This window comes from Microcebus murinus, chromosome 26, assembly GCF_040939455.1.
Source record: "Microcebus murinus isolate Inina chromosome 26, M.murinus_Inina_mat1.0, whole genome shotgun sequence".
NCBI lineage: Eukaryota > Metazoa > Chordata > Mammalia > Primates > Cheirogaleidae > Microcebus > Microcebus murinus.
The window spans coordinates 19,187,244-19,204,680 of record NC_134129.1 but is presented as its reverse complement, the minus strand read 5'-3'; the positions used below and the strand labels follow the sequence as shown (position 1 = coordinate 19,204,680).

The 17,437-nt window shown below is 36.2% G+C and overlaps 1 protein-coding gene across 1 annotated transcript in view; it reads right to left on the bottom strand.

The window, feature by feature from the left end:
• GABRG1 (gamma-aminobutyric acid type A receptor subunit gamma1) overlaps nt 1–17,437 on the bottom strand; it is a 69,983-nt gene that overhangs the window by 45,811 nt on the left and 6,735 nt on the right. Inside the window, exon 2 of the mRNA XM_012743043.3 lies at nt 1,870–2,018. Within this exon, the coding sequence (XP_012598497.1) occupies nt 1,870–2,018 (149 nt within the window). The remainder of the gene's footprint in view (nt 1–1,869; nt 2,019–17,437) is intronic.

The window sequence follows — 17,437 nt, the reverse complement described above, 5'->3', positions numbered from 1 at the left end:
CTTGAATAATAACAGTGAAGCATTATTATTATACTTAAATAATAATAGTGAAGCATTATTATGAGGAGTAAGTGGAAGGACAGACTTATTTTTTGTGTGTTGATTAATTGGTATCAAAATATCCATCTAAATCAAACAACTATCAAACTTATGTCTTAAAATCACACACTGATGGTTGAAGGAAAGAGATCAATTAAGACAGCTGCGATTTCAACATCTCTAATCATCAGGGAAATGCAAATCAAAACCGCAATGAGATATCACTTAACTCCAGTGAGAATGGCCTTTATCAAAAAGTCCCCAAACAACAAATGCTGGCGTGGATGCGGAGAGAGAGGAACACTCCTACACTGCTGGTGGGACTGCAAACTAGTTCAACCTCTGTGGAAAGCAATGTGGAGATACCTCAAAGCGATACAAGTGGATCTACCATTTGATCCAGCAATCCCACTACTGGGCATCTACCCAATAAGATCAAAAGTCACTTCATGAAAAAGACACCTGCACTCGAATGTTTATAGCAGCACAATTCACAATTACAAAGCTGTGGAAACAACCCAAGTGCCCATCAATACATGAGTGGATTCATAAAATGTGGTACATGTATACCATGGAGTACTATTCAGCTTTAAGAAACAACAGTAATATAGCACCTCTTCCTGGATAGAGCTGTATCCCATTCTACTAAATGAAGTATCTCAAGAATGGAAAAACAAGCACCACATGTACTCAACCAGCAAATTGGTACTAACCGATCAACACCTAAGTGGACACATAGGAATAACATTTATCAGGTGTCAGGCAGGTGGGAGGGGGGAGGAGGGGCTGGGTGTATACACACATAATGAGTGAGATGTGCCCCGTCTGGGGGATGGTCATGCTTGAAGCTCTGACTCGAGGAGGGAGGGGGGCAAGGGCAATATACGTAACCTTAACATTTGTACCCCCATAATATGCTGAAATAAAATAAATAAATAAATAAATAATTTTTAAAAGGTGAGATTTGATGCAATAATTTTCTAGAAGGAAGAAAAATAAAATGATGTGAGCTCTGCATTATTCCCTGGCCACTTTCTCCCCTTGGTAGATTTGCTGTTTCATTTGTACGACACTCGTGACCGAACAGAACATAGTGGCTTAGAGAAATGTGGCTGTCTCTTTGGGCTACAGAGACGAAACATGGAGCTAAGGGCTGTCAAGACAGCTAAGGCTTCCCTAGAATAAAGGAAACCACAAGGAGTTTAATTGGACATTCCACATTGCCACTTCCCCTCAAGGCATTTGCTAATCACTGAAGTGTACACGTGTACGATATGATGCTAACAAACTGAATATAAACAGCTGCTAAACATCTAAAATATCATGGAGCAAGTCCAGCTATTTTAGGGATGTCTGAGCCACCAGGGAGAGAAGCTCTTGCTATAAACCTCAGGCTGTCAGTTGAGACATCTCAAATTGCTATGTCTTAGGAAAAAAAGGAAATTTTCACAAAGGGAATTATACCAGTGTTGAACAAAATGACAGTGATTTTCCTTTACTCAACCTGATAACCAAAAAAAAAAAAAAATCTTCTCTGAAAGAAGACACCATCATGTAGAAATCTCCATTGTTTTTCATATATCCTACTGGCATTCAATAAACAATTCTGCTGTCACCCTTTGTTGTAACAGTTGATTACATTAAAAACACTTACACGTCTATTTTTCTTACTTCAGACCATGAACTCGCAAACTATGAGTGACCACTCCAAGTAATCTTCAAATCCAGTAGAGTCTCTAACACACTCAAGGAATATGAGATAAATGATTAAACTAGCACCAGGTATTTTTTCATAGTCACCCAAATCCCAGAAAGATAACTCAGACTTACCTCCTATATCCGGACGAAGTTTATTGTCATAGCCTTGAAGCAATGAGTTGAGAATTTGTGTGATATCTCCTTCATGTATTTTTGGAGCCAGGACCCAAGTTTTGTTCACTGTTAAATCCTCATCCTCTTCATCATCTGCTTTATCAGCACTAGAATAATTCAAAGAAAAATTTGAAGGATAAAAAACTCAACCAAATTGCATATAGAGAAAAAAAATAGTTTGAGTATTATAATTATGTAAGGAAGTAGTAAGATGGAAAAATCCTCACAGAAATTCAGTAAGTCAGTCTTACTTTCAGTAGGACTATCACTTTTCTCAGTTGAGCTGTCCTTATGTCATAATGTTCAAACTTTAAGAATTAAGTGCAATAAATACAGTACATAATATTAAAGTAAACATCTGTCATTAAAGCTCTTATAGGTTATGCTTTAATGCTTACAGGTTATGCTGAAAATGTGAATAATGTTCCCTAGTTTTGTGCAATACACAATCTGCACAACCATGTGTTGTGACCCTAAACTACTACAACCAAAATAAAAACTAAAAGGTAAAAAATATTAACAGGAAAAGATGTAATATTAATAATCAGTCTGGTAAAATGCATTTAAAACAAATATATAGAACAGAATTAAGGGAATATGAGTGAAGAAAGATTTGGAAAAAAAAAAGGAAAATATGTTGTACACACTCATGCTCATTCCTTTAAAGTCTGAGAACCCAGACATCTTAATCCAAGAACTTTTTCAAAAATTGATCATCAAATCATCGGTGGGTGACTCACCCTCCACATATATTTGGGGGAGGAGAAAATAACTGTAAAATTTTAGGACTAGGAATGAGATTTGAGAGATCAAATAACCCCCTTTATTTTATGAATGAGAAAACTGAAGATCACGGGAAACTAGGGAAAGTACAAACCTATTTCTTAGCAAAACCGAGAATCAAACCCTAACTAATTCTTCCTGCTAAACCTGTGTGCTTAAAAGCATAAAGATTCGGCATGCTTCTGAATTACGGTAGAAGCATTCAGTAATATAGATATTCACCTACAGTTCATCAAAAGCAATACATTTATTTTTATCACTCATAAGTAATTGCATCTTCGTTTGAATAAAATTATTCTAGATTTAACAACAGACCCTATTTTAGTAAATCTCTAGTGCTCCAGTGAAAAGGGATCTAAAAAACTACAAACTAACATGGGTAATATTGAGTAAAACTGTAATTCACTAGATTATTTATATATACGTCAAAGATGTGCTCCCTTCTTAGCAGTAAATATTCTACACTTCATCTTAATATATTTAGTTGATCTTTTTACATTACCCATTCAGATCTCTTTTGCCCCATCTACTTTTATATTAACACGGTAAATTAAAATGTAACTTGCAAAGAATTTACCATCTCATTTCATCTTCACAATAGTTACATTAATAGGTATGATCAACATATGATAGGATGCATTACTATTATCCTCATTTTTTCTCCTCTTCTTCCTGTCAAGGAATTATACTTCTCACCCCACAAACTTCTAACTTGGTCACGTGACCTGAGCTACTTCTTCCTGCAGGAGGGATTATCCATCCTGTCCTGGTGAACTCAGGTGTGGCCCTGTGATTGGTTGTGGCCAATGGCACATGTAGGTGACGTGCATCACTATGGAGAAGAAGGTTTAGTGTCAGTGAAGTTTCCTATGTCTCTCTCATCCTGCCAGAGAGCAGCCATACTCAGAGACAGAGCCTCCTCCATCTCTTCCCTCTCTTGAGTAAAAGAGTCTTGGGTGGAGCCAGAAGTGAACTGCAATAAACGTGCAGCTTGAGTGTGGAATCAATATTTAGGGTTGTAAGCCACTGAGATGTGTTACCACAGGATAACCTAACATACCCCAGCTGATAGCTTCCCGCATGGTCAATTTTATTTGCATGGAGCATTTGAGAAAAACAACACAGGGAGAGATGTTTCAGTAACACATGCCTCACTTTTACTATTCTAGATTCCCACCAGTTCCTCCTACCTACGCTGCCCCAGTTAAATACACACTCTTAGTGAAATCGCCATCAGAACAATTTTATCCCCGCTGTATTTAACTTTGTGACGCATGCAGTACTGAAATATTGTTATATGATTTCCTCCTTCAAAAAATTTCCTATTATTTTCTCCAAATAAATAAATAAATACGTATACAAATAAAGTATTGGAAAATACTGAAGTGTTATGAATCCCAGCCGGTATGGCCTTCTGGAAAGTTTTTTTTTTTTTTTTTTTTTCTTATTAGACGTGTTGAGATATTGACAACAACCCAGGTTTTAGGGTTCCTCGGTCCTGGTTTTATAGAATGAAACATCAGGTGGATATAGGCAGGCTAGAGCACATCTAAGCAGTTGGTCTTTCCTTGAAATATAATTGTAGTCAGATGGAAGTTACCAGAAAAAAAAATGGAAGTCTTTTCTATATTTTATGGTAGCAGCATTTGGGTAATCCAAAAACCGCATGCTTATAATGATTTATATCCTCTTTTTCCCATGTAGCACACAAGTAATATAAAAATTGACCTCAATAATATTGCAAAGCCATCTTTCCTCATTTCTGGCAATAACAGGATGGAAATTTTATTATAGTTAATTTTGTCTATACCTTCCCCCTAAGCTATCTAAATTGCCTTCAGAATATTCTTTAATTACTTTTAATATTATATTGGTATTACTTTAGTGATTAAAAAGTACTTATCATAATTTTAAAAACACAGTTCTAATTGCATACTTGATGTCCTGATGTCTTTTAGAGGCTAAGAGATTTTTATAATGTTTACACATTTTAAATGACTATTCCTTTGGGAAAATCAAGTATGATTTTTATAAATAGTTCTCAGAGAATTTCCAGCCTCATGCTTAAGAACTTATCTTAAATGATGTAAGTATGACTCTATCGGAAACAATTTTAGACATCTGATTATATAATTTCACTAATCATTTATTATAATTATTGATGTTTTTATTGTTATTATTAGCAATTTCCTAATTCAGATGAACACAGCAAGGCTTAGGGTATATAATTAGGAAGTATATTTGGATTGTATGTGACTAGGTGCTTCAGTCCTGTACCTCTGAGAAAATATTATAATAGTCCCAAGGAATCACATAATTTCTGATGAAAAAGTTATGTGTTCTCAATCTCCAACTGAATGTTGTAATTCATTTATAGAGGAAATATCACATATTAAGAATGTGCTAAATGCTGAGAATACAAAGACAAATAAAATTGTAGTCTTGATCTCAATGATTTTATTTTTTAGTGAAGAAGAAAACTATTAAAACAAGTGATATAGAAAAATGCCATGCATAAATATGCATGATACGCATAAATATGCTTATCATAGTATTGTCCACGATAGCACAATTTTTAAACAATGGCAGTATGTTTAAATAAATAATGACATAGTCACATAACAGAATGTACACATCCATTGAACTGCTGGCTGTGAAGAGTCTATAAAAACATGATATTATGTTTATAATTGGATAGCCCATGAAAAAATAACATAACAATTTGTTTCCATCATCAACTATTATAAAATTACTTAAAAGATTTGATGAGAAAACAGCGTAATATACACACTTAATATTCTACACTAGTGGGGCTATAGAAAATTCGGGGGTTTTTTTTTCTGTATGTTAATAGTATCCTACAAGTCTTCCCGTTCAAATTTTATAATATGTGAAAAGGAGTTCATTTGACTCACCTACCAGATAGTGCTCTGGAATAAATTTCTAATCATAAAAAAATAAATAATTAAATTTAGAGAGAGAGGTAGAGTGTTCGCCTCTGTCAAGAAAATGGCTGTGGCAGCCTTGAAAATTTGCACCTTGGTTCTCTTGCCATGATAGGCAAGAGGACCTACCTCTTGCATGGTAGGTTCGTTGCCTGCCAGCCCAGCTGCCAGCACTGGGGGTCAGCAGGGAGTCCACACCTGACTCAGGTTTTCCCAGGTAGCTCTCAGGCCACACCTGAACACGGGGTGTGGTCAGTGCAGACCAAATCCCTGTCAGACCAGGGGCCCCTCGGAGGGGCAACGTGTCTTGGAGGACACCCACTGGCCTGGCCAAAACTTTCTTAGAAGAGCCCTGCACTCCCAGACTCTTTTGATCAAACTTCCTCTTTCCTCCTCTATTTCCTAGACGTAAACATCCATTGTTTCCTTGCCCATGTATGCCCTCTTCCTCCCATTCCCCTTTCTCCTGTCTAATCTCATCATGGCATCTGCTTCTTGAAGGCTTCTGCTACTGCCATCTTTCAATTGCAGCCTGCAACTATTTACCAAAGAAAGTTTTTCAGTCACATAGTATATCGTTACTTGTTTCTTTTTGTCTTACTAAGCTTAGTTATTTTAATCTATTATGCACATTTCTCTGATGACATAAGAAATGACTGCATGTGAAAAATACTTTGATGACTGCGTTACCTTTCTTTTACATAACGAACAAGTTTGGGCTAATAAATAAGAGTTAATTTAAGTAAAGGCAAGGCACATAATCATGAAGGGAATCCATCTTTATCACGAGGGAAATAATATATGCCTGTAGCAAGTCAATAAATTAATATAAATTATTTTTCATGCACAGCATAAACACCCATTAAAACTCCTGTTTTTTTTCCAGGACAATCCTGGTTTATACCTGTTGTCCTAATTTTTAATAGCAACTCTCTCACTCACAAAATGACCTACTTTGGATGATGAATTATATAGTCACCCCGTATATAGTTCACACAAAGGTGACTGCAAATGTCCTGGTTCTGACACACAAAAAAGCCTCTTCCATCAATCTGTTAAGAAAGCAGAGATGAAGCTCAGAGTAGCTTAATGAGTTGCCCTAAGAATATGACTAAACCCTGCAGGAATATTGATAGACAGTTTCCCCATAGCTTGAAAAAAAAATGGTATGATTGCAAGAGAAATGCACTGATGAGGTCATTTATATACTCCATGGGAAGAAAAAAGACAGTTACTGTGACTAGAACTGAGCATCTATGTGGGAGAAATTCAATGGGAAGTAAATACAGTAAATATTTCATGACTGCTACTTTCTTTTCCACACTTTTGATATAGTTAATTAATCATTACATGCTCACAGGAAAACTTCCACCATGCTTCTTAAAAGGTAAATATCAAATTTGATTATTCACATCGTTACCGCTTTAGGTTGCCATACTCTCTTATCTTCTACAAGCAAGTAATGGCTAATACAGTTTTTGTAGCAAGGTAATCAGTTAATCAATTTAAAACTCAGATAACAGGTAGATATACTTGATCAAGACATCTGAATTCTTGTCTTTTGCACTTAGAAAATAATTAAATATGTTCAGAAGTCATGACTACTACTATTGTTTGTGTCATTTTAATGCCATTGAATATAATTAATTAACTGGGTCATTTTACTGCTGCTATGATTTAACATTACTGAACAAAATTGAGTTGCTTTTGTACCCTCATTAGTGTTCATTTACTTATTTGAGAAAACCATAAGCCATTAAAATGGAACAAAAAGTATAGGTACACTCTCAAAATTAGCATTTTACATATTTTATATAACAATCAAGAACTAAATTCAAGTTGTTTTTATAACTCAGTTTCCATGATGAAGTACATATAATTCCTCCAAAGCTTCTATTATGCTTCTCATTGTCAGCCCACGCATTAAATATTTCTAAGAACTAGTATGTCTGAAGTAAAAGCATCTTTAGAGATTGTCATGTCATACTCATTGTATAAAAAATAAGAACACTGGAATTCCGAAAATATGAGTGATTGCATTAGTGTCTCAGAGCTACTTAATGGCAAAAAATTTCCATGTAAATGATCATATCACATGTAAACTGATTGCAATAGTCCCAATGTATTAGTGATTATATTCGCCACATTGTATATTAGTTACTTAGAGAAATGTCTTCTAGTTAAAACATACTGAGAGGTTGGGGTAGAGAGAAGTTCTTATGAAATATTTTAGAAACTCTAAAGAAGTAGATAATCATGCAATCATCAACTGTCTATGAAACCAACAGCAATTTAAGAAGTAAAATCGTCTACATTCTTCTCCCTCCCCAGAGATTACATTTGCTGTAATAAATGTGATACAGTGTTATAGTAAATATAATAGCTAATGTGTTAGTAATGATTACATTTTACTATATGTATCACCATAGGACCCAGAGATACATATGGCTACAATGCATTGTCATGAACTTTATATTGCCTATCTAATGGATGTGAAATAATATCTAATTTTCATTTCATCGCATTCCTGTGATTATTAGTAAAGTAGAGCACCTGTTCATATTTAGTGACCATTTGATCTTCTGTAAACTACATTCTAGTTTGGATTTCAATAACTTTTTAAACAAATGTGACAAAATTTTGATTAAACTTCATTTGACAAATTATCCATTAGGTGCTTATTGTGTGCTGAACACGCAGCATTCCCAGATGCTGAGGATATAAACATGAATTAAGTAAACCCCAAGGAAAAGCTCAGGGGTAGAAGATAGAAGACTTAGATATTAGTATTAGTCTTTAGTGATAGTGTGTGTGACTTGAACAAGTCATTCAATATCTTCGAGCCACAGTTTCCTCGCCCAACTTTCAGGGTTTAGATCTTTGTATATACCGTTAGGCAGTGAACAAATATTAAAAGTTACCACAGTTGTAAAAGGTCATTGAGGGCTTCCTCCTGAAAACCACGGTGAAAGTGGCCATGCTAGTCTTCCTTTCTCAGAAATCGAGAAAAAGTAACAGAGAGAGAGAGAGAGAGGGAGAGAGAGAGAAAGAGAGAGAGAGAGGGAGAGAGAGGGAGAGAGAGAGAAAGAGAGAGAGAGGGAGAGAGAGAGAGAGAGAGAGAGAGAGGGAGAGAGAGAGAGAGAGAGAGAGAGAGAGAGAGAGAGAGAGAGAGAGAGAGAGAGAGAGAGAGAAACAGATTCCTGGACTCTATCTTTGATAAAGAAGACTTCAGAATTTCAAAGCACAAAACGAGTGCAAGGACCATAGTAGATATCTGAGGAAGCTGCCAGAATGTTCCTTCCTGGAGCTAGGGGGCAAACTCTTGCGACAAAAGTCAAAAAACAGATTCACACTGTTGGCAGATGTAAGTCTTCTCTGAAACTGGCTTGCTAAAATCAAAAGAAAATGAAATAAAAGTCAATCTACTCAGGCTGACAGGGGAGTAACACAGACAAACGCGCCCACAGATATTGTGTGTGTGTGTGTGTGTGAAGTTGAAGGAAAGCCCTAGAACTTTGAATAGCCTTATTATAGCTGCCTGTCTTGGCTGTCTAGACCTTTAGGTGATTTGGAGAGAGTTTGGGAAGTATTTAGTAATTAGTACATATAAAACAAAGGGATGTATGGTGGTCCCCAACCTTTTTGGCACCAGGGACCGGTTTCACGGAAGATAATTTTTCTATGGGCAGGCGAGGTGGAGCTTAGGGAGGAAGAGGAGCTCTGGTTCCTAGTGGGGATCAGATGGTACCCAGTCCCCAGCCCCAGGGATGGGGACCATAGTTTTAAAAGGATATTTACTTGACGGAAGTTTTAAAGTTCAGAAAAATCAAATTATTAGACTATACAACATGACCCACCTGTAACTATATCGACATATCTATTATTAATTTGAATATTAAATATGGATTTGATCAATATCATATTGTCTTCCTCCAGACACGTACTCCTCCAATTTTCCAAAATTACTTACACATATGAATATATATATGTGTGTGTATGCTCTAACTTCTCTACAAGTTAGTGTATGCTCCTTCATTTTTATTCATTGTATTGATCATCAGAAAGCAAAACAAAGAAACAGAATTCCTGTTTCAAGCAAGGAGTTGGCCAGAATTATTTACTTCTCCTGGTTCCAGCAGCTCTTTGCTTTCCTGCCTGAAATGGCTCGTTTTATAGACACTGGTCAAGTGTGATTTCCTACTTCGCTATAATTCAGCTTTGTCTAAAAACAACCCACAGGCCTGTGCCCTACGGAAGTCTGTCTGTACTCCCAGAGACCCCTTTCTTAGCCAAGTTGTTAGAATGATGTAGACACCTGACCCTTAAGTTTGAGCCGGCCTTTCACTTCTGACAGTGGAGAATTTTAGAAAAAAATAAAATAAAATAAAATGCAGGAATGGCTAGTTTGTAGGGGAGTCCAGCTAAAGGCATAGCTCAGGAAAGAAGATTTCTGCTGCCAAGATCCCAGAGCTGCCCCATTCCTAGCTTTTCTGACACTTGGTTGGCCAGTCCTCTATTGGATCATACCCTGCAATTTAGTCATCTGTCTATGTATATTGGTTCGTTTGCCTAAGTGTGGTTTTGTTATTTAGAACGAAAAGAATCTTACCGTACTATAGAAGACCTCCCTTGACAAACCCAGAAAAGGGAAGATATCTTCTCACTGACTTATTTTGCATTGCTAGTAAAAAAAGTGAGACAAGGGAGAAGCAAATACCTCTAACCTTTCACTAAGTGCTCTGCCCAACATCTGGCCAGGTGGCTAACGGCAAAGCTTCCGTTATATGCTTCCAGTTCTTCAGTGAAATAACCTGTCTACCAGGAAGCGACATTTTAAATGAGCAGCAGCTTTTGTTCCTGAAAATATGATAGAGCAAGAACAATATTACTAACTCAAATCTAGACAAAAGCTTTTAACTTCAGCAGAATGAACACTTGGTTCCACTGTGTTCAACTGAATTAAGCTCAGGATGGTTACAATATTTTAAATTCAATGATTACTAGGTATACAGAGTCTTTGGTTTTTTTTAGTTGGCCAATTAATTTCTTTCTATTTTTTAGTAGAGACGGGGGTCTCGCTCTTGCTCAGGCTGGTTTCGAACTCCTGACCTTGAGCGATCCGCACCCGCCTCGGCTTCCCAGAGTGCTAGGATTACAGGTGTGAGCCACCAAGCCCGGCCCAGATTCTTTTTTTTTTCACCTAACACCTCATTTCCTTATGACTTATCCTAACCTCAGAAATGGCTCTTTTTGGTAATTGAAATAACATAAATGGAGGTAACAATAGCTACTAATTTCCAGGTGTGTCATTAAGCTGAATGCAAAGTGAGTCACGGGGCAAGAAGAATGATGAGTGGTTACCTTCCAGCCCAAGTGTAACTACATTTATATCATTATATAAATGTGATTTTATAGTTGTCGTTTGATTTCCTCTGTACTCATGAATATGGTTTCCTTTTCACTTTTCATGACTAGCAACTCATTATACTTTGTCATTTATTAGCCAAATTTTAAGTATGCTTTATGATATAGTATGAATAATTGGTTAATATTATATGTTCCCGAGGAAATACATTATAATAATGCTGACATTCTTTGTTTTTTAATCTGATTGTGAATATTACTTACTATTTTAATGCAATCATTCTAATTTTACACACACACACAAATGCACACATATACCCTCTTTATTCTCACTCATTTCTTTTCTTTCCTTCCTCCCTCCCTGTGTTCTTCCCTCTCTCCTTATTTCTTTGTCTTTGGAGATGCCAGAAATCTTGGCCTATTTTAAGTTACATTTTCCAGATATGCTATTAACTTATTAAGTTGTTATTAAACTACACAAATTTCATGTTCTACAGACTTTCCAATTGAACAAAATTTCTACTAAAGGTTTTGACCTTTGAAATATTTTATAAGTATAATCAATTATTATCTTAATTGAGCTATTAGCAGAATTCTGTTCTACAAGTGGTGATATAACTCAGTTGTAATAGGTGAGATCAATAACAAAAAATACCTAAGTCCATATTAGGTGACATATTTATTGGTCTGTGATAAATATGCTAGAGGATTTATCACTCTAAAAAATACTGAGAAGGTAAACCAATAGAATGCTTAGCCCATTCTGAGGATTCATTAAATATTTAAATATTTATTAGAAGTAGCATTTGAAAAAACAGAAAAAATTCTTAATCAGTAAATTGGAAATGCTTGGGGAAAACTTTCTGTGGAAGACAGTGATAAATGCAGGATAAAAAAATAATCCTAAGAAACATATAATACTGGGCAAAGTTTTAGATATAAAGGAAAATGGGTTTCTATTTTTTCATACGCATTTCTTAAGCCAAAAAACAAGCGTTGCACCCTTCACAATAATTCTATGAATAGGTATGATCAACATATGATAAGAGTGCATTACTATTCTCAGTTTTTCTCCTCCTCCTCCTGACAAGGAATTATAATTCTCACCCCACAAACTTCTAACGTGGTCACGTGACCTGGGCTACTTCTTCCTGCAGGAAGGATTGTCCATGCTGTCCTGGTGAACTCAGGTGTGGCCCTGTGATTGCTTGTGGCCAATAGCATGTAGGTGACATGCATCACTATGGAGCAGAAAGTTTAGTGTCAGTGAAGTTTACTACCATGTTTCCCCGAAAATAAGACAGGGTCTTCTATTTAATTTTTCCTCCAGAAGACACCCCAGGGCTTATATTCAGGGGATGTGTTTTTTTTTTTTTGTTTTTTTTTTTTAAGTATGGTACAACCATCTACATTGATTCAAATAGAGTGAAGTCATCTTCTTCTGGAACATCATCATCACTCTCCAGACCCCGAATTCCATCCTGAATGTCTTGCGACTCTATTTCCTTTAGAACCATTGGTCCCGATCTCTCCTGTCGAGCAACAGTGCTCTCATGGGGCAGATGAGAAGGGCTGCTGGTCTTTCCCGCTCTGCAAGGAAATGCATGGGTTGTGTGGATGCGCTGCGTAGCCACGCCCATCACTAGGGCTTATTTTCGTAGCCACGCCCATCACCAGGGCTGATTTTTATAGCCACGCCCATCACTAGGGCTGATTTTCATAGCCACGCCCACCACTAGGGCTGATTTTCATAGCCACGCCCACCACTAGGGCTGATTTTCATAGCCACGCCCACCACTGGGGCTGATTTTCATAGCCACGCCCATCACTGGGGCTGATTTTCATAGCCACGCCCATCACTAGGGCTGATTTTCATAGCCACGACCATCACTAGGGCTGATTTTCATAGCCACGCCCGTCACTAGGGCTGATTTTCATAGCCACGCCCATCACTGGGGCTGATTTTCATAGCCACGCCCATCACTAGGGCTGATTTTCATAGCCACACCCATCACTAGGGCTGATTTTCGGGGTAGGGCTTCTATTGCACACATGCTTAGAAATCCTGCTAGGGCTTATGTGATGGGTAGGTCTTATTTTCGGGGAAACACGGTATGTTGCTCTTGTCTTGCCAGAGATCAGCCACACTCAGACAGAGCCTCCTCCATCTCTTCCCTCTCAGGGTGAAAGAGTCATGGGCAGAGCCAAAGATGAACTGCAATAAACGTGCAGCTTAAGTGTGGAATCAATATTCGGGGTTGTAAACCACTGAGATTTGTTACCACAGTATAACCTAATGTATCCCAGCTGATAGCTCCTGCATGGTCACTTTTATATTCATGTAGCATTTTTTTTTTTTTTTTTTTTGAGACAGAGTCTCGCTTTGTTGTCCAGGCTAGAGTGAGTGCCGTGGCGTCAGCCTCGCTCACAGCAACCTCAAACTCCTGAGCTCAAGTGATCCTCCTGCCTCAGCCTTCCAAGTAGCTGGGACTACAGGCATGCACCACCATGCCCGTTTTTTGTATATATTTTTAGTTGGCCAATTAATTTCTTTCCATTTATAGTAGAGACGGGGTCTTGCTCTTGCTCAGGCTGGTTTCGAACTCCTGAACTCGAGCAATCCGCCCACCTCGGCCTCCCAGAGAGCTAGGATTACAGGCGTGAGCCACTGGGCCCGGCCTCATGTAGCATTTGAGAAAACAAATTGAAAGATGTTTAAGTCATCAAAACCTTATTGTAGGTTGTAGCAATACATACATTGGTGAGAACAAAATTAAGTGTTCAAAATCAGATCCCAAATATATAGAGATTTAGTGTATGACCAAAGTGACTAGTCAGTTTAGAAATGAAAGAATAAATTATTCAATACATTTTACTGAAATGCTGATTAGCCCATTTAGAAGAAAATAAAATCACATTCCTACATTACACAATAAATTGTACATATATGAAAGATCAAAACATGATGGCTAAAGTAAAACATTATTAAGGAAGATATTAAAAATGTGTTTTGGCCTTTGGGGTAAGGAGACATTTGAGGTAACATGTAACCAAAGAAGGAAAAGAAAAAAATGACAACAAATGAAAATTTACAAGAAACTTCTGTATAGACAGGGTACTTTAGACAAGATAGAGACAAATGATTAACTGAGAAAAAGATATTTATGACTGATATATAGGAATTCAGAGGGGGGACAAAAACCAATAAATATATAAAATCATGCTAAAATTTACTTGTAAGAATGTAAAATAAGTTAAAACTGTAACAATAATTTTTAGCCATCACATTGACAAAATGTTAAAAAAAAAAATCCATTACATCTGGTACTGAAGATAATATAGATAAACAGCATTTTTATAACCATTGACAGAAAACAGAATTTGTTTTATGATAAGTAATTTGACAATGGTGATTAAAATATTGAAATTAAAGGCATATATATGCATATATATATATGTATACCCACACAGAAAAATAATTTGTAACAGATAAAATGAAAGAGAGATAATCTATTATGGGATAATTTAATAAATACAATTCTTCTATTATAAAGAATACCACATCATCATTAAAAATAAGGTACAATAACAATGCTGATCTAGAAATATATCTCTGATATTACTTACAAAAACAAGTGTTAGATCTCATTTGTATTTTTAAAAATATAGACAAATGTATGTATACATACCTGTCTAAACTTTCAGTAAAATCTGGAAGTATAGGCTTCTAATTGCTATGTAATTTTTGAGGATTTAAATGGAATAAGGGACTTTCACATTTAGATTTTTGACCAAAAACACTATCATTATGGCATCAGGGAAAACATTTTTCTTTTTTATTCCTACGTTTCAACCACAGCAGCAACTTGGAAATAATTTTAAGGAAACAAGTAAAGGAAAATAGGTTTAAACTCTTCATCCTGAAGAACCTTACAATTTAAAATAGTTTATGTCTACAGAATAGCACACAAATTGGATTATACATCAATGATCCCACAGTTTGGGATGTGGAAAATTAATTTAGGAGACAAAAGTAAAATGCAACATCTTCATCTATGGTCTATTTTATTTGGTTTCTTTGGTAAGGCTGAAGCTATAGAACCCTTCAAAATTACATTAAAGTTAAGAAATAAATGGCAATAAATGTTGTTTTGGGCACAGAATGCTTCCTTATTAGTTTTAAAAAGGAGTCTGGACAATTCATAAAAATATCAGAGCATAGTTTATCTAATTAGATTAGACCTAAGAATGTAAAATTCTATTAGTTAATTCAAAAGGGACAGAGTGATGTCACAATAAATGTTTAAAAATTAATTCGTATAGTGGCATACTTGTAGAAAGAAGATAAAACCAGAAAATTATAAAACATTTTTTCTTAATGTCTTTGGTTATATATTTTAAACTATTATATTAACCGTTATATTAACAGTTGACTGATCCTTAATGTAACAACAAGTATTACTAATAAAATAACATCATTTGCCAATGTTTGTATTTGGGATTTTTTGTTTGTTTGTTTGTTTGCTATGTTTGGCAGGCCAATTCTGTTCTTCAAAAAAAGAGTTTAGAAAACTAGGAACCACCATGCATCTAATGAATAGTCTTCAGGGGAATACTTAATACTACTCAAGAGATTATAAATATTCTTTGGGGACCATTTCCATGTGAATATTTTTTGGAGGAAGAAAAAGAAAACGTAATTTTCATTATAGTCTGTTTAAGAAATGGCCACTGAGCAGAGAGTCTATTAAAATGAACATCAAATTCTCCATTTTTCCATTTATATCCACAGAGCCTGACAGAATACAAATTAGACTTAGAAACAATACAATTCTATGTGACATTCACATTCTCTAAGACTTTGATTCTTTTATGCATCAGAGAAATTCTTCAAGGTTGCTAGAATTTTTACATAGTGGAGCATCATATTAAGACTTACTATAATGTAAACATATTCCAAGTTCTTAAAAGTGGAAGAAAGAAATGGGAGTTAGCACTACTGAATGCAGAAACATACATCTTTTTTTTTTCCCTCTAAATCCTGGGATCTTAAAATGAGAATAAAGTATTTTCATTGGTATAGACCATTCGCTTCAAAAAGGAGAGAATACAAATGAGTACAATAGAAACAAGAAGACACTGTAGTTTATTATAGTTATGAAAATTTGAAGTTGTTCAAAAAGAATTGCTACTAAGGAAATTCAAGAAACAAATGTAGGCTGGGCGTGGTGGCTCATGCCTATAATCCTAGCACTCTGGGAGGCCGAGGAGGGAGGATCGCTCAAGGTCAGGAGTTCAAAACCAGCCTGAGCAAGAGCGAGACGCTGTCTCTATTAAAAAATAGAAAGAAATTAATTTTCCAACTAAAAATAAACAGAAAAAATTAGCCGGGCATGGTGGTGCATGCCTGTAGTCCCAGTTACTCGGGAGGCTGAGGCAGAAGGATTGTTTGAGCCCAGGAGTTCGAGGTTGCTGTGAGCTAGGCTGACGCCACAGCACTCTAGCCCGGGCAACAGAGTGAGACTCTGTCTCAAAAAAAAAAAAAAAAAAAAAGAAAAGAAAAAAAGAAAAGAAATGTACATTCATAAGCCACCTGCATAGAGTAACAAATTAGTTTACAGAATACAGATGTCTGAGTTAATTTCAATCCAGCAAATACGGCTACTCCATGCCAGGCAGCATGGCTGGTTTTTGGAAAAGGTATTCCTTACTCAAGAAACTGTATGTGTTGGAAAATTATTCTGGTAATTACATCCATCTAGGCTAACTGAAAGGTAGATGGTGTCCCTGTGTTTAAGCAATTCACATAATATAGAACCACTAGTGATTGTCGTAGAAATCTACCCAAAGATTAGCTTGGTGCCTAGAACCCATGATTCCAGCAGCCCGGAACCAAGTCACATCCTGATCACACAAATATTAAAATGTTTATAATAAGCTTATTATAATCATAGATCTTCCCATCTGACTATTTTAGCTATAGGTTGGAGAACAGGGTCTAGGTTAAGTTTACTTCTATATACCTGTTGCATAGCACTGTCTCTATCTAAAAATAGGAGACATGTTAAATCTCAAAAGACGTTGTATCTGGGAGGAAAAGAATCTGTATTCAGAATTTAATTTTTAAATAAATTATATAGCCTTTAACAGGATATTGCTTTTTTTTTTTTTTTTTTTTTTTTTTTTTTTTTTTTTTTTTGAGCCTGTTGCCTGGGCTAGAGTGCCATGGCATCAGCCTAGCTCACGGCAACCTCAAACTCCTGGGCTCAAGCGATCCTCCTGCCTCAGCCTCCTGAGTGGCTGGGACTACAGCCACACGCCACTGTGCCTGGCTAATTTTTTCTATTTTTAGTTGTTTGGCTAATTTTCTTCCTATTTATAGTAGAGACAGGGGTCTCGCTCTTGCTCAGGCTGGTCTCGAACTCCTGAGCTCA